Below are 23,379 nucleotides of genomic sequence, written 5' to 3'. Positions count from 1 at the left end.
AATGATCTAGATTTATTATAGTTATTGGTCAAAAGTTGTGGAAACCTGAAATTTTCCATATTTAGAACTGTTTGTAGCTGATAACAATAATTTCAATGAAACTTTTAGCATTAATTTGTAAAGAGTTAAATTTGTCGTAAAAGATAAAAAAGTCGTAGAAATATAATATCTTTTTTATTTTCTCATTGCCTGGTGAATTTATGCAGTTCCTTGCCTCAAAAATATTCCACTCATTTAGCCCATTTTTAACACTCTATTTGCAATCTAAATATAAATATTGTCGCATATAATGATTAAAATTTATAAATAAATTTACAAATGATCATAAGCATATTCGGTTACATTCTTTTAAAAACGGTCCGCTGTTCAAGTGTCACAAAGTCATTGTAGTTTAAACAGCGTCCGAGTAGTATTGTTACTCAATCCTAATCGTCCATTCTCGACTGTCTCTCTCTCTCTCTCTCTCTCTCTCTCTGATCGACTCCCAATCCCATGGAAGGTGACAGAGAAGCAGTTAATACGCGGGTGTAGTTACGACCTCGCCAACCAGGATTGACGATCGATCGCTGTTTTATCATTCTCGTTTCGCGTGTCCAGATCATCCGTAAAATTTGAAGGCATTCACGCACGCGGAGTGGGGAAAATGAAAACGGAGGGGATTAAATAAGGCATCGCCTTGTCCGAAATTCGCCCGAATATTCGGCTGATGGATATATAAAGGGATCCCGTGCTCGATATTGCGAGTCAGTGCACTGAGAGGCTCTTGACGGAAGGAACCACGTTTCCCTTTAAACATAAAAGCCAAAAAGAAAGCCCGAGAACGACGTCATCATGATCCGACCGGTGAGTCCGAGAAACAGCGTAGGCGTGGAATGTCTCTAAACCTTCTCCACGGGTGGTTAATAGGCATCGAGTATCGGGAATCCACGTTATGCCCTATAGTGAGCCACTGTGTTGCGTAATTGCGAGATGCAAACCGCTCGGGCCGTTTGATAAATCAGGAATATTGGACTGAAAATGTCGGAGAACTAATAAGCACGAAATACAGATCCGTTATAGAATCTCTATTGCAGTGCAGTGACTTAGCTTCTTTTGAACGAGTGACCAATTTAAATAATATAAATTCGGTTGATCCTTTAGAAGCTTTCAATGAAAAATGGGAAAAATGTTAAATACAGAAGTTACTTGATTCCGAGGGGCAAATACAACTACTTAATTTTATCTTTTGTCGATCGTTCGCTTTGATGGTTGTTTAGATAACTTTGTCTCTTTGAATTATATTTTTGCTCACATATTTTTATTCTATACGAAGAAAGGACCGCAATTTTGAAAAATTCTAAATTTTCTTAAAATTTTCTCTCGATGAAGTTTCTTGAACTAACTGCTTTCAATCACTTCTGTTATAATGGAAAGGTTGGAACACCTCAATACCGCCACAAAATGAAGTGCATCACGCATCGACTGAAAACTTGTGGTGACGCATATTTCAAGAGTGAAAGTGACTGTGTTGCATCTCTGTAACAATATGCATTTAAAGATTGTATGTTTCCTTTGAGCTATTAGTAGAAGACTTCTTTTATCAGTCGATTGTGATTTTGTTTACATCTATGAAAAAAATGAGAAAATTAAAACAGGAGAAAAGAAGTCTAGAACATTGATATAACATTCTGAACTTATTAAGCTCGGTAAAGGAAGAAACAAGCTTTGATAATACTTTAGTAAATAGTTTAACCCTTTAGCTATGTATGCCGACTATACTCGTTATGGTAATATAGCAATAATTTGTGTTGCGAGTACACTTGTCTCTTAGTAACTAAAATTTTTGTGAAACGTATTTCTCATACATCAGAGACATTTTATGAAACGTGTTTATTACACATTATATGCACCTTTTGTGAAACGTATTTAGCAAACATTATAGACAAATTTAGATGAACTTGTTGACGAAAACTAAACACAACATAATCGCTGAAATATGTACATGATGATATATGTGCCCATATTTATGAAAGTCGTCTAAGTCATATATTTCTTGTTTCGAGATATTTATCGAACTGCATTTGCATAAATTAAAATATATTTTTACGTTAAGCGATCTTTGAATTGACTTAGACCATTTTCAAAATTAACTGAATGTCCTATAAATGACTTAAAGCAATAAACAACTATGAGTTTTATTTGACACAATAACTTTAATGAAATAATTCATGCACATTTATTAATGATTTTAAAAAAGTAATGCATTTTTATCATTTCGAGCTTTTAAGATTTTTAAAATGTTCCTGAAAAACTGGAGGAATGTATGGTAGTAAACACATAATATCTTTATATTTTTCTTCCGATACTGGTCTAGTGGTGATGTATAAAGGAAGTAGCTTAATAAAAAAAAGAAGGCCACGCGGCGTTTTCAAGTTATGTTTATATAATTATCTTTAAATTTTTTACTTAGACCACTTTCATAATTAACACTAAATGAATCCCATATAATGTTAAAATTGCAACCACCATCTAAGGGTTCATTTTTGACGATATCGTAAAAATTACATTGAATAAATTTAGTTTAAAATAATGTGATGTAAAACAACTGATAAACTCATTCTTTTTTTATTTTGACTTAGACCACTTTCATAATTATGGGCACATATTATGTACTAAAAAATAAAATGAAGATATTATGTACATAACCTTTTTGTCTATATATCCAAGAGGTCAATACAGTTTCCTCGCAAATTTCTCAAATATAAACTACCCGCATTAGGAAGAGTTTCGGCTAGAGACCTCCGTAACTTCAACAATTCACAGCGATAGACAAATGAAGTCAAATTGTCCAGCACTCCGACCCTCTTTCATAAACATCGATTTACTAGATTATCATTCAAATGTGGTGGGAATCTTGCAGGTAATCGTCTTATGCGCCGTAGCTGCGACAGCATCCGCTATTCCGCTGCTCCCAACGGAGACACCGATTCCTATTCTAGAACATGACAGGGAGGGTCCTGCTCCAGATGGAAGCTACACGTACAAGTATCAAACAGCAAACGGTATTCAAGCGGATGAGTTCGCCTTCCTTCGATATCCCGGCACCAACTTGGAGTCTCTCGAAGCCCGCGGTAGCTACAGCTATACTGCACCGAATGGCGAGCTCGTCCAGGTGAGCTACATCGCTAACGAGAATGGATTCCAACCCGTGGGTAGTCACATTTCGCCTGAGATCTCCGAATACGCGGCCATTCAGAACCGTGCGCAAAATATCGGCGGTCAATGAACAGGTCGGACAAGTGGATCTGAATAAACGCGCGACAAATCACTGAATCGTTTAACACCTTGATTGCCACGTCACCCGTATGTGGGTTACGAGATTATTTGCTCAAATCTGGAAATTATTAAAACTTTCCAATCTTAATTTAATGAAAAAAATATTATAAACAGACAAAATATTGTCGAGCTTGTCGCATTGTAGCTGAAAGTTTAAAAAAACACCAGAGTAAGGACAATTTATTTTTTGTATGCGTGATATCAAAAATTTGAACGCCTACTGTGATAGCTGCCAAAATTGTCGACTCTTTATTCTATATACATGTCATTCATCTGCGCAGTTAGGTCATTGTATCAATCTTCTTTTGTATAGATTATAGACCGCTCCAATTAATTTCGTTTACACGTAAGAGTTTGTCTGTGTCAACGCTCAAATAATTCATTCGGAACATTTAAGTGAATCTTATTTTTAAGACTGAAATTGTTGTATTAATTTAGTACTAGTTAATGATAGATATTAGTAGTTAAAGCTTTTTGATAAGTAGTGAATTTGTTTATCAAAAGTGATCATCCTTAGATGCACAGCATCGTTCATAGAGAATTTTGGATATAAACTATAACGAAAATCAACACGCGAAACTCGAAATCGTGCAACTTTAAAGACAATATTATTTTGTTCTCATCTAATTAATATTATTAAAGCGGTAAACAATAAGCAAGTTTCGTAAACAAATTCCATATCGGCCTGTCATATTTTATTCGTTCTCGGTGAAATGAAATAATTCAATACTATATAATATATAATTCTGCGATTTAGGCAAGAAAAAAAATTATGATTTGAAAGACTGTACTTTTTAAAAGTTTTTGTACTATTTATAACGGAAACATTTTATAAATAGAATTTGTTATTATAAATAAATGGATGCAACAAACTTCATCTATACCCAGCAAGAATTTATTGCGAACGAATCGATAATTCTGAAGTTGTGAGGAAAAGCGTCGCATGTTGGAATTTATTATATTAAAACGGTGTAATAACAAACTTCATAAACTTAAAGTAATTATGCAATTTGAAACGTTTGTAATATGAAGCATGCGACGATCTTCCTTGCAACATAGATATTAATTAATTTCATACACAGAAATCCCTTTCTCAAAATAATTCTTAAATATTGTTTAATACCATCAGCAAATATTACTAGAAATATTACCGCTATTCCTGATCTGTTTTTTATGACACTATGTCGATAATATGTGATAAGTAAAAAGGATACAGTACCACGATCTTAACTGGTCTATCAATATTAATTTCTCTCATGAATTCCCAAAATCCTCGATTAATTAATAAAGCAAACAAAAACTTTGAAATCTCTCACGAATTTATCGTTTTCTTCCGTGCTTCACATTTTTTTCTACGCGGAATATTCTGCAATATCGATGTGTGAAAAAAATATGAAGTTCCGTTTAAAAAAATAGTGCACTTGCATTTTTTAAACGCATCGCTGCATTCGTGAAAAAATAAACCCTCCCGTACCGTAAAACTTTTCTCAGCGAAAATATTTTGATCGCTAACCAAATTCGAGATATCAACCGTTCAAATTATTCGACTCACCATCGATACTTTCTCTTCCTGTTAATAATTTATTAACTGTAAACTAACTCCGCTTAGCGCCGTCGCTAAATCAATCATAAAGCAATGAATTAACGTATTCGACGAAAATAACTTATTGCCGAAAACGACTTGCCGCAGCAGTTTCAAAAAATTTAATCCGCTATATGCCAGTGAAAGTTAACCAACGATAAACGAAATAATTAAAAATCTTTTTACATATTGATGTATAAAAGGAATATAAAAACTCTCTCTCAGTATTATCTGCTAATTTACAAGTGTCCAAACCGCTTTTACAAACTAAAATTTTCTTTTTATTTAAAACTATTGTCAAATTTCGTTTTCATATGTAGCAAGCTTGAAGTAACAATGCTATTGTAATTACCGCATTTCTCACAAAAACGAGTGAAACATGTATAATATTTTGAGAACATTAGTATAGTACAGTATCTTGATAGACTATTTCCGTTTTATCAAAATTATTAATTATTCATTTCTAGTATAAGAATTTTTTTTCCTAGGAATCGTACATACAATGCGGATAACATATTTATTTATCGTTCCTCGAACATCGTATAATACAAATATCACTATACAAAATGGAAATGTTTGTTTTCAAGTACTTTCACAATTGCCTACAAAAAAGAAAGAATTCCTTTCCATGTTTTCTGTACTTCGATACATTAATGAACGCGATTCGTAGGATCTGATTAGGATTCTACATTCATACATGAGATCACAACTGATCAGCCGACGAAGACACCAGCGAAATTCACTAACGACATCGAAACTGGAGCGCGTGACAATGTTTTGATAAATGCGATTCGATTCGACTCCATGAAATTTTCTACAAGAATACAAATTTATTTGAAAATATATTTGTGTTATTAAACCCCTTGCCTTATAATATAGCGTTAAACTCGTGGCAGGTATATAGCGCAGGCCAAAAGAAACAAACACATGGTCCGTTTACAACAAACGTATTTCTATTTAGCCGCAGTTATTTTCAGTCTTGACTACGGACGAGCGTAATTATTTATTCATTACTACGTACTACGTTCAATGTTTTATGCGTTTAGAAAGCCCCTACACACTATATCGAAAGAAACGTGAGCACAAAATATAGTAGCTGTTCTTATATATACCTAAATTGTTATAGTATTTTGATACGAACTCGGATTATAAAAATGTCGATACTAGGCTATGGTTATTTATGCATCTGTGACACGAGCTATGGAAAATACAAGATAGCATTTGTGTTAGTAACAAACAATAACGTTTACTGTTTAATTTTCCTACAATGAGAATTCTAATCAGAGAAGGTAACTTCTTTCTTAATTCAGACTCTAAAAAATAACAGTGGCAGTGAGAAATTGCATAAGGATCCATAATTCATCTTTTCAAGTAAACATCCTTCCGGAAATTCTAAATGATTTTTCTGTTATGACGTTTGCTACGTTATATTACGAATCGTTAACGAAATTGTATCTGCAAGCACTACAAAGGCCTACGTTTCTATCACATTTTTGTTAATTCTATTATTATATAAAGTTTATGTACAAATATGTATTTATAAAAGGTAATAACATGTTTTGTTTCATAAAAGTATTGCTGTAATTTCTTGCAATTGGCAGGTAAAAACCAAACGTAAAGTAAATGTCCTTTTAAATAAGAATTCACTTGTTCATGATGTGCATTCAAATATACGAATATTATCACCTGGTATTAATAACCAACAGCATTGATGTTTCAAAATCAGTCAAATTTGAAAATAAATTTTTTAGATGCATTCATAATTAAAATTGTAATCATTATCTGCATCGATTCCCTTTTGCTGATGATGACATGAAACACATAGTCTTTTCGTTATTAAATGAATATCTTTTATAAAATAAGATTTAATTTCAAAATCAATCTGTATAAGGATGGAAGACATTAGGGAAAAGTTTTGATTGCCAAATCTAATAGCTTTAGTAATGAAGCGAAAAATATCCAGAAAAATAACAATATTCGGAGGCTCTCTTATACTTTCTGAAGCTTTCTATAGAAACATAAAAATCCCCAGTTCACTCATTAATATCTGCGTAACTTTCTTTCAAGGAACATAGCCTAAAATTGTTCTATGTGTTTTTAATCGTGAGGATCAACCTAGAATCAGGAGTAAGTGAGTTAACTCTTTGAGACACAGGATTTCAGAGAACAAATACACCCATGCGGCACAGGTATTTTGTTTTGTTTTAACCCTTTGCACTCCAGGCCACTTTAAGCCTGGATCTAAAATAGCTATTTCAACCAGCTGCATTTCCATTTTATATAACTTAGTAAAATTTATGAAATTGAGTCTAGTGAATCATGAAACTGTTACGCTTTTAACAATCTTTTAAATAGAAGGGTCCTTAATAATGTCAAAATTATTTTGGAAATGATATAACGATTTTCATTGCCACTCAAGTGCTAAGGGTTAATATATTTTTGTTGACTAAGGAATCAAATAATATAAAAGCATAACAAATTAATAATTCAATTGAATTTGTTGTCATAAGATGGGACTTAAATAGTCCCACCGTGCCACATGGATTCATGAATGAGCACAGCAATAACGCACCATGCATTATCGTAAATCAAAAAGGTGGCAGATTTTTTATTCCACCGTGCCCCAAAGAATTAAGAGCCAAAATACATTAATTTAAAATACCTATTTCAAGTGCTAAGAAGCCAATCAGCGAAGCCCCTATTTTTCCACGCAGTTGAATAAATTCTATATTATGAAAACCTTCAGCTGACAAAGCAGTATTTCATCTATTAATAAACATATCTTCTTACAACATAACGCTGAACGTACCACCACTGCTCAAATGATTCTACATTTTTTACTTTACAAGTATGAAAATCGCGATTTTAACCATTGAAAATTGTTTAATATGTTTCCTCGTTCAAACACACGCTGTCAAAAAAATTGTAAGTAATTTAAATGAATTCAGTCTTATAATTCTTCTATGAGAATACAATCACTTTAGATCTCGGTACGTTCACTGTTAATTACCTCAGCTTTTATGCTCAAGAGCTTACACCGACTGGCTCGCGAAGCGTACTAAATATTTCTGACGGCGGTGTGTATCCGATAGGCGATGAAAGCATGGACACTAACGCGGACATTTACCTTGTGCCCTGGTCGTGAATCGTTCTAGCGCGCGAGTAATTTAGTCTCTAGCTTGAACACGCGCGGTCACAATAAGATTAAATCGTGAAGCAAGGGGTTAATTTCTACGATCTCGGCTCAGTTTCGTTGATTCGGTCGCAACGATTTGAACTGCCTGTTGTTGTTCGTCGGTACAGCGTTTTGTTGGCTCGGCGAGTCTTTGCCGGTTTCCTTCGGCTCCGGGGTGGAGGGTTGTTTCGCGATCCATTCGAGGGCCCTTTGAATCGCCGGTGGTATCGGCGGCGGTGTCGGCACGTGTGTGCCGGCCACTTGGGTACCGAACTCGTCGGCGGTCCAGCTGATCGCGATCGGCGTGCCGTCCGGGGCGTTGTACTGCACGGAACCTTGGATCAACTGGGTCTCTTCCGGCGTGCCGGCGTACTTCCGACTACCGGTCTCCCTTTGCACAATACCGCCTTCCGTCTCGTACGTAAACGAATAGTGGCCACGGTTGTCGCCTAGATCCCTGTTCTCGGTCACGATCTTCTCGGGCTGCCGGAAGTACTCCTGGCACTGGGCCGCTGCGACCAGCGCGAGCAAAACCTGCAAATTATTCGTTACTGTTAACAGACGATTCCAAATATGTGTGCATTTGTTTGTGATTTTCGCGTAATTTTGATTCATATAATTAACAATTATATTATTGTATAACATATTCGTCTCTCTCTTTATGTACTTGTATGTTAGTCTCACCACTATATAATCACCAAAAATTGTCTATTACAAATTGTCTATACAAAACCCCTCTATTTGAATGATTTTAGACAAGTAGGTAAGAGGTTTGTACAATAATTGTCATAAATGCAATAGTTTTTTTGTAATCATGTTTCAAAAGCAAAATATTACGACCGTCATCAGTCTCTCCTACTGTTACTTGCTTCTATCCATAAAAAACAACTTTTACCAGTTTCTAGTGACTCTACGTTTACGAAATGCATCACAGCTGGTGATGAATGAGCTATGAATCTTTATGCAAATTCTCATTGTTATCAGAATTCTTTTATGGAAGTCTGAAACAGGAAAGGAATTTTTCCATCAACAAAATTCTTTACGATAAACGTGGAATAATAATACAATTTGTTTTTGTTAATGTATGCGTTTAATTTTTATTTTAGAAACTTGCATAAAAATCTGCGGTCTAGTAATGAAACAGGGGCCTACGAGAACGAAATTAATGCAAGTCAATAATCTTCGAAATACCATTTAAATATTATTTACGTTTACAATTTAATAGATGACATTTCAGTTAGTTTCACAACAAAATAGTTCTACGAAATTAAACAAAATTATTTCTGAAAAACCTATCTAATTATAATTGATAAGCAATTTAACCTCTTAACGCGCAATTATTTTCCGTAAATTGCTTTTGATTCTTGTTTTTGCTTGGTTACAAAAAAAATTGACTATGAACACTGTTCAAAAAATACATCGAAAACTAAGTTGAAAAAATTTCATGGCATCATATTGAATGTAAAAGCACAACTTGGAAAATTTCATGAAGCATCGTTCTCTGTTTACAATTTAAGCACGTTTTCGAAGATACTCGGAGCTGTACACGGTGAAATTATTACAAGATTCGTTTAACGACGAATCGTTAGATTTTCATGTATCGATGCTGTTTCGAAAGGAAACTGGTCACAGAACTTGGTAGCAAGCGGTTAAACCCACACGTATCACCAGCGGGTAAGAAGGAGACCGATGATTGATGCAGACACTCGTTGCATCACGCGTGTATAATGGTCAATCGAAGAAAGTTGATGGAATGGTCCAACTGATACAGAGAAGTATTCACCGGTGGACGTTTGAGATTTCATGGATGTTCATTTATCGCTTGTTACCGATTACCGGAAGATATATTCGCGTTCCAACGTGAAGTTTACGATTTTACCAAACCGTAAAATCACTATCTAATTCATTTCCAATGCCACGAACATGGCTAGTAAATGTCCTGGCACATTTATTGATTCATATACTATTCCGTATCTATGTATACTACCGATAAAAACTATAAAGGTGATTCATAGTACTTGGAGAACAAAAGCTTCGAGAAACTTACTGCTGAAAATTAATGTTGAATTTGAAAAGCAGTGTAGTAGCAATATCATTCCTAAATTCAATAACAAACTACAATTATCGACTTAATTTTATTCCATCGTTAACATCAACTTGCGCATAGATTGTGCAAAACATTTAAAGTAATATGTAAATGTAATAATATGTAATATGTAAATATTTGAGAAAAGCAAATTTATTTGTGAATATTTGAAAACACTTTCACCCTAGACGAATATTTCTCCGTTCAGTGAAAAGAGAGAGAGAGAGAGAGAGAGAGAGAGAGAATGAAGCGCTAGCAGAATGGTTTAGCATAAAATTCATTACAATAATAACATGCACTTGAAGACAACTCGCACAATTTACACACTTTATGTAATATTATGTGTAGATTATCAATAAAAATCTGACACAACCTGATAATCTATATAAATCGTGTTATTAATCAACAAAAACGAACACAAGTTTTTCATCCGAATTTCAAAGATTCAAACCCTATCTTAGTTCTCTACTCTGAAATAAACAATTTACTACGCATTGATTTTTCATTATAATCTCAGATGAGAAAGCTAGAATGGACAACTGTTTACTTAGAATATTTAATATTTGTTAAGTAAATATGGGAATCTCTACATTGATTTATTCTAGGTTGAACCCAATTTGCAATTTATTGTTAATGCTATTAGTAGCATTGCAATTATTTTTCCAAAGAATGGTAAACGTGTCCAAAATACCTGTACATTTAATATACCTCTATTTGTACGCATAGAATTGCTAGAAGTCTACCAGTTTTACTATATTAGCTGTTCCACCAGCTAATCTTTTCTATTTAAAAATCAAAGGCGACACTGCTGTGGGAATACTGAAACTTCTCAGGCAATCCCAAGTGTCTTAATGGATGTCTGTTCAGGAACCGATACTCTCAACATATGTAACCGCTTAATTTGTGAGTCAATAATCCCAGAAATACGAACGTATGGTAGAACGGGCATAATCTCGAAAGTACAACATGTCGCAAGCTTATAGATGTCTTCTAAATGTAAATATCTTGTTAACGACGGTTCTAGTGTTTATTACGAAAACTGTTTCTTCTAACGTAATGACTAACAAACAACGAAGCCCATAATGGAGAAACTACAAATTCTCTTCGACACGTGTAGTCAATGAGATTCCATGAACATTAACAATTAGTATTCCTCGTTCGCCGATTGTCGCTGCTTACCAAGGGCTTTGCCAGAAATGTAGTATTAAATTTTCCATTTACAATATTTACATATTCATAATATGTACCTTTTTAAACGAATCAACAAAAATAAATGGCGCATGATTGTTTTACTTATCCCCTAAATTGTGCTGTCCATATTGCATTGTAAATGTAATGTTTTGTATATTGTAAATTCCGTATATGATTTAATATTAATTTTTAAATATGTTAATGACACTAAGTGTTTTGTAATTCTTCGAATTTATAATTGTAAAATTTACAACTGAAACTGTCGATTTTACATTGTAAAGAACACGCGCGAACGTGTAAAATACGATGAAATGTAAACGATAAGAGAAATAAATAATTGGTTTCCTAATCGCAACCTATTTAGATTAGACGAGAAAAATGAGATTGTTATTATTTAAAACCCGTTTCCGTAGTATTTATAAAGATTGATTCAATGGGTATCGGTAACCGAAACACGTAAGCGGTCATTTATTTCCCACCAGTTGCACACTTTTCAACATTCGCTGATATTGATGAAACTAGTGGCCTTTGTCTGAAGCACTTTGATCCGAGAAAGGTTGGATCTATGGGTGTACGTAATGTATCAATCCCCGACGAAGGCGTAGCTAGACCGTGTTGGAATAAAAGTCGGTACACCGGAGCTTTAATCTTCGTCATGTTCGACCTGTAAATCCGTTGAGATACCTTTCCCCTTAAAAGGTCAGGGCAAGACAGTTGTGTGAGTAGGTAGTTCAGAATTCTCGTTGCAAACGTTGCCGGTAAAAGGATCGAGAATCGAGCGTAACGCCGATGCTCGTGAAACTATCAAGGCATTTTGATTACGTTTCACGGACCCCATAAAATCTGTTAAGCAAACAAGGACTCCGCTTCTTAAACCGGGCTTTTCAATTACAATTTATATAATTGAAGTCTTGATTTGTACCGTAACGTTGTGGTGCATCGTATTGCGAAACAAATAAGGACTTTCGATCCTCTCGGAAACCGATTACATGACTCGATCGAAGCATTTACAGAAACGCGTTAAACCATGATGAAGTTTTACAGCTCGCTTTGTGTACCCTCTGCGCTCGTGAAAGTCTACAATTAGAAGAGGTCGAATAATAAACAAACTCATAACCATGATGAGGGTACTTAATGCGTTTCTGATGTGACTGTGACGTCACTCTTGCCGCATGTTAGAACAAACGTTTACATTTTTATATTGTGGACGCGCGCCTAACGAGTTAACAATTGTATCCTCGAAGTTTATATTCTTAATAAATCTTTCGCGTTGAATATTCTGCCATATTGTCAAGGAGGAGTGGACATACCAGCGAGTAATAATGCGTATATGTAATAGCGTATAATCGGCAAGGTAATAAACCTATTTGTCCAAGAACGAAATTTATTAAATAAATTGAAATAGAGGTGATCGTTCGACAACAAATAAAACAGCTATATTCGTGAAATGAATCCTGTGTGGCTTTTAATACTTTTGCACTTTCGATATGTGTAATTTGAATGTATTAAATTATACTCCATTAACCTCAATGTATTAAAATACGATTGCGAAATAAGAGATAACAGTTTGAAATTTGACATAATGATACAGCGTGTTAATGATGTCAAAATGTTTATCGAGAAATTGGAACTTATTTCCCAAAAAAATATGCCTTCATACTGATTGATAAATATGTACCTTTCTTAAATATAAAATATAAATGTTAGATATTAAATATTAAATATCTTACTTATTAAAGTGACTTTTGCAACAACGTTCGATAAACGTTTAATATATATTTCGTTTAAACGACAAGGTAAAAGCTTTTTCAATTTCACAACATATTTCAACGAAGTATCCTCTTTCAATGATCTTCAGTCGAGTAATCAGTGAAACGAATCAAATTTCGAAGTTAATGACACTGACCTGGGTGAACCTCTTCCTCTGTCAGAAAATTCATTACCCAGAAACGAACAGCGTCCCAGTGAAACTGATTAGTTCGTTCCCTACCACACAGGTCACCGGCGAACCACAGCTAATTAACGGAGCAACCCTACTTTTCACTCCTACGTTAAAACAAAGCGTAAAACGAGAAACATAAAAGCACGAAACTACAAAGACCCTGCTTCTCTCAAACATTCAAACTGTCGTTAAATGTCACGTCGCTCGCGTGAGGATTATATTAACATCTGATTGGATTTAAAAATTCATTTTCATTGTTCTACATACTCGAATAAATTGAGTTCTACTAGTATTTTTGGAATGTGAATTTCTAGTTTCGGTTCTATAAACATTTTGAGCAACGCATTATGTCAGTAATATAAAATTCATATAATGAAAATTAATTTTGATCACGATCTGTTAAATAAACCACACTGTGTTAGATCTTATAAAGTGTAAAGAAGTTACATAAATAATTGTTATAGTAAATTTTGTCTATTCTTATGGTATTAAACGGATTGTTTTCATTTTATTTTATGCGCCTCTTACGGGTACTGATGTACTAGTTAATGTGTTAATTAAACTTTCATTAAACTTTATTGTAATTACCGAATTTGCTATTGTGCACGAAACATGTCAAAGTATTATTAATAGCTCGAAATTGCAATTGAAATTCATTCCACATTTCACTGTGGATTTGTCCTGCTGCTATTCTTTGATTGACGATTATTTGTTACATTTGAAAGATTTTATATATTATGTTCTGACAAATTTTAAAATCTGATACTTAAGAATCGCTCAGTGCTAGTTTGAAAAACTTCGGATCATTCAAAGAGCACAAAATATGATTTCCTTCACACGAATATAATCATTTCGTCTATTCAATTTCCGACAAATCGATAAAATATATTAATCACTAGACTGCGAATTTTACGCTTCAACGACGAAAGTGACTAGATATTATTTGAAATCTCGAAAAGTTTAAAAGGATTTCCGAGTATTCGACTTATCGAAGCGATCGATGGAAAAACAAATTTAGCCTCTGCTCTTTAAAATCAATAGAGACAATCGTTCGTTTACTCAAAGACCCGTAGTTTACCAATCTCTTCGGAACTGGCGAGAAACCCGCAATTCCATGCAACACGACTCTTTTGCAACACGAACGGTGCTAAGAGTTGAGCAAATCGCGATTCCCCTGAAAAATTAGTTGCCGCCGGCCCCTCCAGGGTCCACCCCGCCGTAGACGGAGACAAGTTAACGCGAGGAAGAAGTAAGTCGAGGGCGTAACAGGAAAGAGCGAAGAGCGGCGGACAGAGGCAAAAGAAGAGACACACTTACCAGAGAACGCATGTTGTCGAAACACGATGGGGTACACGCGGCTGTGACTGCGACGGCGACGGCGACGGCGACGACGGTTGTGCGACGATGCGACAGGACGACGCTCTCACGAGAAAGTGCGAAACGCCGGTGCGCGAACGATGGAGCGATATAAAGTTTGCGTCCCCGTCAGGATAAAAAGACGATGTCGCATATAGAGCGTCGGTGTGTGCCACCGATGCGATGGTTGCCGGCGTGAAGTTCGTGAGCAACTCTTGGACTGTTGGGGGCACAGCCGACCTTTATACCGCCGAGTCTTCTGCACAAGCGAGTCGCGGAGCCTCTTTACATAACCCGAGAAAGTTTATTTCGGGACTCTGCCTCGTCTCCCTCTAGAGCAGTTCTAACCGCGAACCAATCCACACACCCCCGACGACACAGAAAAAAATGTGAAAACAAAAGCAACAGAAACGATCGGGGGCCCCGTCGAACGCGGGCTTTTTAACGCAATTTCACCGTACGACGATCCCGAAGACGTGCCGCTGCTTTTTACGAGCGAGGTCCAGCATCGCGAACTTACGTAACCCCCTTCTACCTCCCCCTCTCCCCTCCCCCCTTCTTCCCCCTCCGTTGTTTCAGCTTGCGACATTACCATGTGGGTAGCGGTGTATCGTCTCCTTTTCGGCGAGCCTGGATAATGCAAGGATCGTCGAGACGATCGTCGCGCGGATAATGGTCCTTTGGTGGGCGAGGCGATCGATATTTCATGAATCGTCCTGGTCAACCATTTATAAACTTCGATTCCCACGCTGTCCCGATAAATGAAGTAACGAAAAAGACGGGTTTCTTTGCGAAGCAGATGCAATTGATAGAAGCTCGACTAATTTTACTGTGTAATCGACTACGGGAAGGAAATATCGAGGTTGTTTTAACCCTAAGCACTTGGAAGATCTTTCACATTTTTGCAAACATTGTGGTTTTGCTATACAAAGTCGAATAGAAATAATAATCATTGTACCGCTGTGAAATTTTGTAGGAATTATGGTGAGAGCCTCAAATAAACCGTTTAAATAGGAATGATTTTTGGCAATTTTTTATAACATATTACCTTGATATTTCAAGACAGATAAATGTATTTTTCGTTGCATTTTATCGACGTTCACTGAAGTAATAAATCTTGTTCTCCGCGAACTTCCCGATCGACGGTGTTGATTGGCGCGCATTCTAGCATTTTTTCCTTCGTACTAGAACAAAACATAAAATAGAGATATAAACCTAAATCCTATCTTTAAAAGATGCAAAAACAATAATAATAGACGATTTTAAAAAATTATTGAAATAAAAATTTTACGCACAAATCACGTCTTTGTTGAAATATAAAGGAAAAAAGTGAACAGAATTATTTGGACTCCTCCTTTAATAAATAAAAAAAAAGTGTTTTCGTTCATGTATTTTACAAGATCATTTTACAATAATAAAAGGAAATATTAATTTTAAAAAATGCCACTTTGACATTAATACACAGTGTCACCGTATCAAATTGTTGTCAATGAACGCTGTACTATATATAAAACTAAGTTGTGTTGTAGACTAGGAAGAAGAGTTTTAAAAAATAATTATACATTAGCAGGGAGATGATCGTTCTTTGTGTACGTTTTCGTGTTTGCTAACATAAAATGCACGTATTAGCAAAAAACATTTAAGTCAATCACAAACATGTTTTATTTGAAGTAGAAATTATATATATTAGTTGTAATAATTCAAATCTTTGTTTTGGTCAGAACATTGATTTCTCCAATTGATTAATCAATCATTTAAACTTACTGTCTAATATTGACTTGAAAATCATAAATATCTCCATTATTTTCTTGTTTCGAAATTTTTAAAGATATATAGTCGTCAACGTAGTGCATCAGGCACTTCTTATGTTGTATATTGTAATAAATCATCAGTGAAAGACATTTGCCGAGAATCGCCTAATATAGTTGCAAAAGAAAATGATCGTTCTCCTGACGCGGAAAATGACAGGGAAGCCTCGCGTTTCGAAGATACGAGCTTCCTTGGATGGCCATTTCGTAGCATGGAATTCGTTAATTTTCTAACGACGAGTAGATACATTCGAATCAATCCATCGGAATGGCAGAAAGGACGGGAAGCAATAAAAAAGTATTAGATAACGTATTATATCACTTTGAACAGTAATCGTGCATGATCACACGTTTTGTATGTTCAGTCAAATCTTCATAATTTCCTTATTCGAATTATTTTTCTTACTTATCCTGGCATCGAAGATTTATTCAATGCATGTTCATTCTTATTACAAATGACTAAATGTTTGAGCTTGGACATTAACTTGTTTGCATAAAACGGAAATCAGAAATGTGTTATTATTTGTGATTAATAAATATATTGCAAAACTGTTAACCGAGATAATCTGAGCAAGTACGGTCTTCATCTTTTGAAATGTTAACAATTTTTATTGATCGTGAATCATTGATTAGACAAAATTAACCAAGTTTAGATTTTTGAGAGATGAAATTTTAATTTCAATTTCGATGTTGCAACACTTGTATAATTTGACTCGACATTGAACCACAGGAGGGCCAGAATAAGTGAATATTAAATTATGTTACGAATACGATCGTTTACCCATTCACGTGGAACTTTGGAAATAGGTCGTAAACATTTGATGTAAACTATAGTAATATAATATCTTCTTTTCCATTATTATTAATTGTTTAAAAAATTCAAGAATTCAAAAAATACGTTCTACATATGACATGAAACATTAAAAAAAAGATTTATATAAACTGTCTGTAACTGAGAGTAACAAATATGAAGTTCTTTAAAATAAAAAACGGTTTTCATTCGAACACTTTTTTATACATAGATTTATTCCACGAATTGATTTTTCAATACGAACGTCGGAATATATAGCGACAAACAAATTTTTTAAGACGAGAAAGTAGGTTAAAGAAACTTCATTTACAAATAATATCATATAGAATATTTTGCATATAAACACGCGCAGGTAATGAATATGCAAACCAACTCTTAGGCGCCGTATTTCGTGTAGTGGAACGTTAAACAAATGTATTGTATCATGATATTAGCCCGATAGCGAAAATTTTGGCGTGCAACGTGTTAACATGGTTTCTCTCTTCCGTAGGCGAAAATACTGCTTATTATGTACTATGATACGTCGAAGTAATTAATGGACTAAGAATTTAACACTTTTATATTCTGCCCATCTAAAACTTCAGAAATAGCGTTAAGTACCATTCCATTCTCTTTATAATCCAATAAAATTCTTACTAAAAGTAAACGCGTGTCCAATTAACTTTAATATCCGTGCATTAATGAAACACTTGCATAAATGCTCAGAAACACAGCCATGACTAAGCAGACATTTCATTTTGCTTGTAAAATGTCATACCTTTTACTTTATAAATAATATTAATCGATATCTGATCGTTTCAAATAATGTACTTCGATTTTTAATTAAATATGAAATAAGACAACTTGAGGCATTGCTTTAAATATCTGTTAAACGTTCAAAAATGTCCGTGTTTTAGTAATGTTTATCAAAATTAGGAAACGATAACTTAACTATTATTCATTCTTAATGCCTCAAGCGTGTCTTTGTCGAAAGAAAAAGGTCGCTTGTGCACTGAATCTGTACTTATATTCAAGGAACTATAGTTACCACTATAGATAGTTACTTAAATATGGTTACCACTACGATGTTGTAAATTGTGACTAGTGAGATAATTCATCCGCCATACCTACCATTAAGGATTCTTTTGAAACAATTGGCAGAGAGATTTGACGTTGAACTTTTCAACAAAGTTAATTTTACGCCAACATTTCCAGGAACGCCCCTATATACATTTAGCGATCGTTTCATTGAAACCGTGAAAATGAATGCGTGCAGAAGATTACAGAAATATTGACGTGGGTTTGAAAGTCAAATGCGAACGAACCTCGAAGTTCCACGCGGGAAGGACTGAACTATCACCGTTATGAGATAACTACGTGACTTATTAAAATTACAATGTATTGAGCAGAGAAGATTGCTATGGCCTAGGTAGCAGATAGACTTTCTCCATGGTTAATAGTGACCTTCACCAATGCCGCACTGATCGTCCTCATCTTCGTTCATTTCTTGTGTAAGGACATTCGAGACGAACATAATCGTATATAGAAACTTCCACTAATATCCAGACATCCTTTCACGGCAAATAACTTTTGCGACCTTAGATTAAACGACTTGAATTTTATGAGAATTTAAAAAGATTAGTTTACTGGATGACGCATTCAGCTCATTTTTTGATCTGTCAAAATCACAGAAAGATACTCAAAATTTGCTTTTTCATGTGAGCTTGAGTTGAAAATTTAAAATTATCATACAACGTAAAATATTGTATGAGTATTGTATGAGTAACAGATATTTTTTTACAATTTTCCCAAATAAAAAGCATGTTTTAAAACACGACTGAATATTAATTTTCATCACCACATGTAAATTCCACTTTCCACCTGGTTTGATGACTTGGTTTCTTGACGACCTTCAGACCTCGGAATAAATTTGATGAAAAAGATAAGAAAGGTTGCCATGAGAATTGTAAGAATTTTTGTTCATCTCGGTCTAATGCTGCTAGCCTTTAGATCCAAATCACTACCGATTTATGGTTGCGATCATGATTCCTTATTGCTGTGTTCCTTGCGATATTTAGTTAGGTTGTAAACACGATGGAAAAGCTAAGTGAGAACCCATCGTAAACCCTTCCATCGGATCGGCTTTCCTAATACTTAATTTATTACATGCACTATACGCTATTACTTAGACTTAAACCAAACTTATGTACACTAAAGCCAGCAACATCTTCCTTGTAAGAAAATAAAACAGTCTCCACTGTACACATTTTAGTGAAAGTATTGTATTTCGAAAGAAAATTAAATTTTAAAATTAAAATCGATAAATATTTGTTCTTTAATTTTGTACAACTGCGTATGTCATATTACAGAATTCAGTAGTTCATCTGTCAGTTTAATTTAAGAAATAAATTCTGATTTTTATTATCTATAAATGTACTTCTATATGTACTATACAGGGTGTTGCCGCGTTTTCTTTTATATTAATAATTTTATATTAATGATATTCTTCACAATTCTTAAACAAATTTAGCAAGTTCGCGCTCTGCGACTTGTTTCAGTGGTTCGAACACGACCCGAAACCGTTGCCACTGTTTGAACTCGTAAACGAAATCGCGGATTGCATTTTCCTCATCATGTTTGAAGGATAACGCATCGACCTCTTCCAATGTATGATGACCGACACTGCTGATCATTTTGAGCACCGAATTTGAATTTAATCGGCTGGTACTTTTCAGGGTCACACAAAATAACGCTGGAAACTTCGGACATGTGTCAATTGTTGAATAATTCGTGATCAGTGTGGAATAATAGTGCTGTGAAAGTGAACGTTAGCGTAATCTGTGCCGTTTTACGTACGTGGATTACAACATCTACAACTGAATGGGTGAGTTTTTCATTAATGATATTTGTGAAAATTTTGAAATTAATAGGAAATTCATGAAATCCTTGTTCGTTACTTTGAACGCGGCTCAAAGTCGGAGCGCAGCCCTCTCTCCTTCCGTCGCGCTTCGGGAGCGGGTTTATTCATTAATAACTCGTTAACAAATGCCGCGGATTGCATTTCGGCAAAGGGAAAGATTACTTCAAATGGCCTTAGGAACCCCCCATTTCCCGGAGTATGTATAATTTCGAAACAGCCTGTATATCACTACATGTACGTGAAATATCCTGTATGCGAAACTAAATTAACTATCTGTATGACTAAAATCCATATAGTTTTACATTCCATCCAATATTTATGAAACAACAAAAATACCAAAAACTGGACTCTGCACGATATAAAATAAAAATCCGTGCAAAAACTATGTCGTATTTCATCTAATATTTTTCCCATGTACTGCGATTTAAAAAAGCCTAAAATATTCAATTGTAATCAATCAATCCCCATACTGCTACATAAGCCAGCATAAAATAATATGTTTATGAAACTGCATGTCAATATTAATTCGATTGCAATACGCCTGTCAAATCTTATTGAAATAATTAATTTTTACATATCAATTCTAGTATTTAAAACCGGTTTTTTTAGTTCCAATATACACCGTGTTTTACAAATTGATCCAAATAAACCGGTTTCTAAAACTCGACGAACCCTGATCCGTGGTCTTATCTGTCCGGAAATTATTGGCTGCTTGCAAACGTGAGCGCTGCCGAGTTGCTCTGAGAACACGACGAGACCAAGCCACAACTATTAGGAAAGGTTACACTCGATCGTACTTGTTATTTATCCGAGGATAATGACACCGGTGTCTCGAACGACCGTTATCCATTGCTCGGTGGGAATTGAACTCTAGAAACGCGAGTCCTTGGCCCAGTGATCCTACCGATGTACTAAGTGTGTACACAAGTACGCGCGACAAGTTACACTCGCGCGACAAGTTACACTCGCGCGATTGCATTAAGCGCTACCTAATATATGCAAGTTAATATTTACATTTCAGAAAGGAAGGTTCTCGATGGAAAGGGCGTCTCTGGCGACTGCCTCGCAGATACAATGATCTACGAAGACGTCAGGAAACTTTATTTTACGCTGATAATCGTCCGTTTTATTGCACACGCAACAACGTTCTGTTCGCAAAATATATAATTCCGTTGAACTGTAAGAATCGATAGATACTTGTCACAAAATCAATTACTTCTAATGCAGAAAATAATTTTCTGCACTTGTGTATGCATCAATTGAAAGAAATGGAAACTAAATGACGAGTTCTTGTTTTCAGTAATAATTTTCATCAACTCGAAATTGATCATTTTTAATTCTTTTAATCTTTTACGATTTTATTAGATCTACTCAAATTTGCCATAAATGCATGAAAACCACAGTTCAGTGATCGCATTGAGAATGATTTCGCTGCAGTAAGTCAGATAAAAATTTACCAGTTTTCAGTTTTCGATATTGTAAAATGTACGATTTTATCATGGTTTGTGTACAATTTAATCTGATTGTTGAAATTATGAATTTATGGGTGAAAGCGGCAATGTAAACACAATATGTTGAATTTTATTTACTATATTATACCGATAAATAAATTTAAATGTAAATCGAAACAAACATTTTTCTCAATTTTAGGGTCATAATTGGACTCGCCGCAAATAATATTTATCTCTACTGTTATGTTTTGTTAAATCCAATCATGTATGATATGACATACCGTATTTGCTGTAAAATTTGATTTTTCTTTAATTTGACGATCACATAGTCGATTACAATTATCATTCGAATTAACGGTGTGTAGTACGAGCTATGTTATAATCTTAACTGATATCTCCAACTAATGTTTATAGATCTATATGACGTAATATAAATTAAAAAAAAACATTTCAATAAATAACAAATAACGTAGGGTGCTAATAACGATATAAAATAATAATGAAAAATGGAAATAAAGTAAATTTTTAAGTCTCTTTTTCTCTTTAAATATATAATATTGTTGCGAAGGGTTCGGCCTCGCCTCGCCGGTGAACTCATTCTTAACACTTTATTCACAATTAACACAATATACAACTCTTATAAGCTTAGCTGTACAATAACAATATGTCTAGATCTAAGAGTATTATTTATATGCGTCCTCTCGCTTTGACAGCTCGAGAGAATCTCGCGTCTCGATTCTCATCAAACAACTTCGTTGGCCGGAAACCACCATATCGATCCGACGGCCAATTTCTCTCGATCTTCACAATCGACGGCTTCCATCGTAACAATATAAACTATTTGTCTGTAATAATTCACGTTTTCATCACCGTAACTATTAGAATAAACAATTAGAATCACTTCATAAATGAGAAATACATTAAGTCATTCTCATTATTCTTAAATAATAATACAATCTAATAATGTCCGCAAATAATAAAATGAAAATTATTATTATTTACCAATTCAAAATTATTTATTATAATAATATTACCTTATAAATTAACTTTGCCCTTCAGATAAGTTTACGTTAGTTAAAGCTGCACATATTAGCTTTTTATTTCATGAAATATAACTCTACATTTATGGGAAATAATACTACTCAGAAGAATGCAATACAAATGTAAACAATTTGTCTATTTATTTTGTACTGTTTTGCAAGCTGGCAAAGTTTCTTCAAAATCGTCGTCTGACAGTTTTCCAACAATCCCCTTACAGTGGATTACGTCTGTTTAAATCGACCGTTTCTACTGCTACACGTTCGACGCCTCAGTAGATTGGGTTATCTGACTTAGGGGTATGATTCTACAGCGTCAGCAACTGTTGTCAGTATTCAGGAGCAACGAATGACAATAGTTTTGAAATTAAACCGAGTCTTTACCTAACGTAATGAACTGAGGTAAATTCGGTAAATTTGACACAATTGAATGGTTTTAAACCATCCAAATATAAAGTACAGTTCCAAGTAATAATTGTTATAGCATCAATGCTTTCGAACTTTTAAAACACAGGCTGATTTCATAAATATTCAAAAACATTCATAACTATTTATAAAAATTCTGCAATCTAATGAGAACAACGTGAAGTAGTTGAGAAGGTCAACTATAATTATATATAATTATTTTAATAGCGTAGTTGATGCGACGTAAAATACTAGCTAAAAAAAAATAAGAAAAATCTCCTATATGCAAAAGAATATTAGAATTTAGAAAACACTGACTTT

General features: G+C 34.5%; 2 protein-coding genes across 2 annotated transcripts; one reads left to right on the top strand and one right to left on the bottom strand.

Annotated features, from left to right (window-relative positions):
- The first annotated feature begins 831 nt into the window (after window positions 1–831).
- Window positions 832–3,265, top strand: Cpr18 (cuticular protein 18). Its single transcript, XM_078197639.1, has 2 exons — window positions 832–843; window positions 2,900–3,265. The coding sequence occupies exons 1-2, from the start codon at window positions 832–834 to the stop codon at window positions 3,263–3,265; spliced, it is 378 nt and encodes a 125-aa protein (XP_078053765.1).
- Window positions 3,266–5,406: 2,141 nt separating this feature from the next.
- On the bottom strand, window positions 5,407–15,047 carry Cpr17 (cuticular protein 17). The gene is made up of 2 exons (XM_078197055.1): window positions 14,609–15,047; window positions 5,407–8,606 (listed from the first exon to the last, which is right to left on the bottom strand). Exons 1-2 carry the CDS (start codon window positions 14,618–14,620, stop codon window positions 8,142–8,144), a joined length of 477 nt encoding a protein of 158 aa, XP_078053181.1. The 5' UTR covers window positions 14,621–15,047; the 3' UTR covers window positions 5,407–8,141.
- Window positions 15,048–23,379: the final 8,332 nt, after the last annotated feature.

Source organism: Augochlora pura, chromosome 3 (assembly GCF_028453695.1).
Source record: "Augochlora pura isolate Apur16 chromosome 3, APUR_v2.2.1, whole genome shotgun sequence".
NCBI classification, from domain to species: domain Eukaryota; kingdom Metazoa; phylum Arthropoda; class Insecta; order Hymenoptera; family Halictidae; genus Augochlora; species Augochlora pura.
This window is presented reverse-complemented; position numbering and strand designations above follow the sequence as displayed.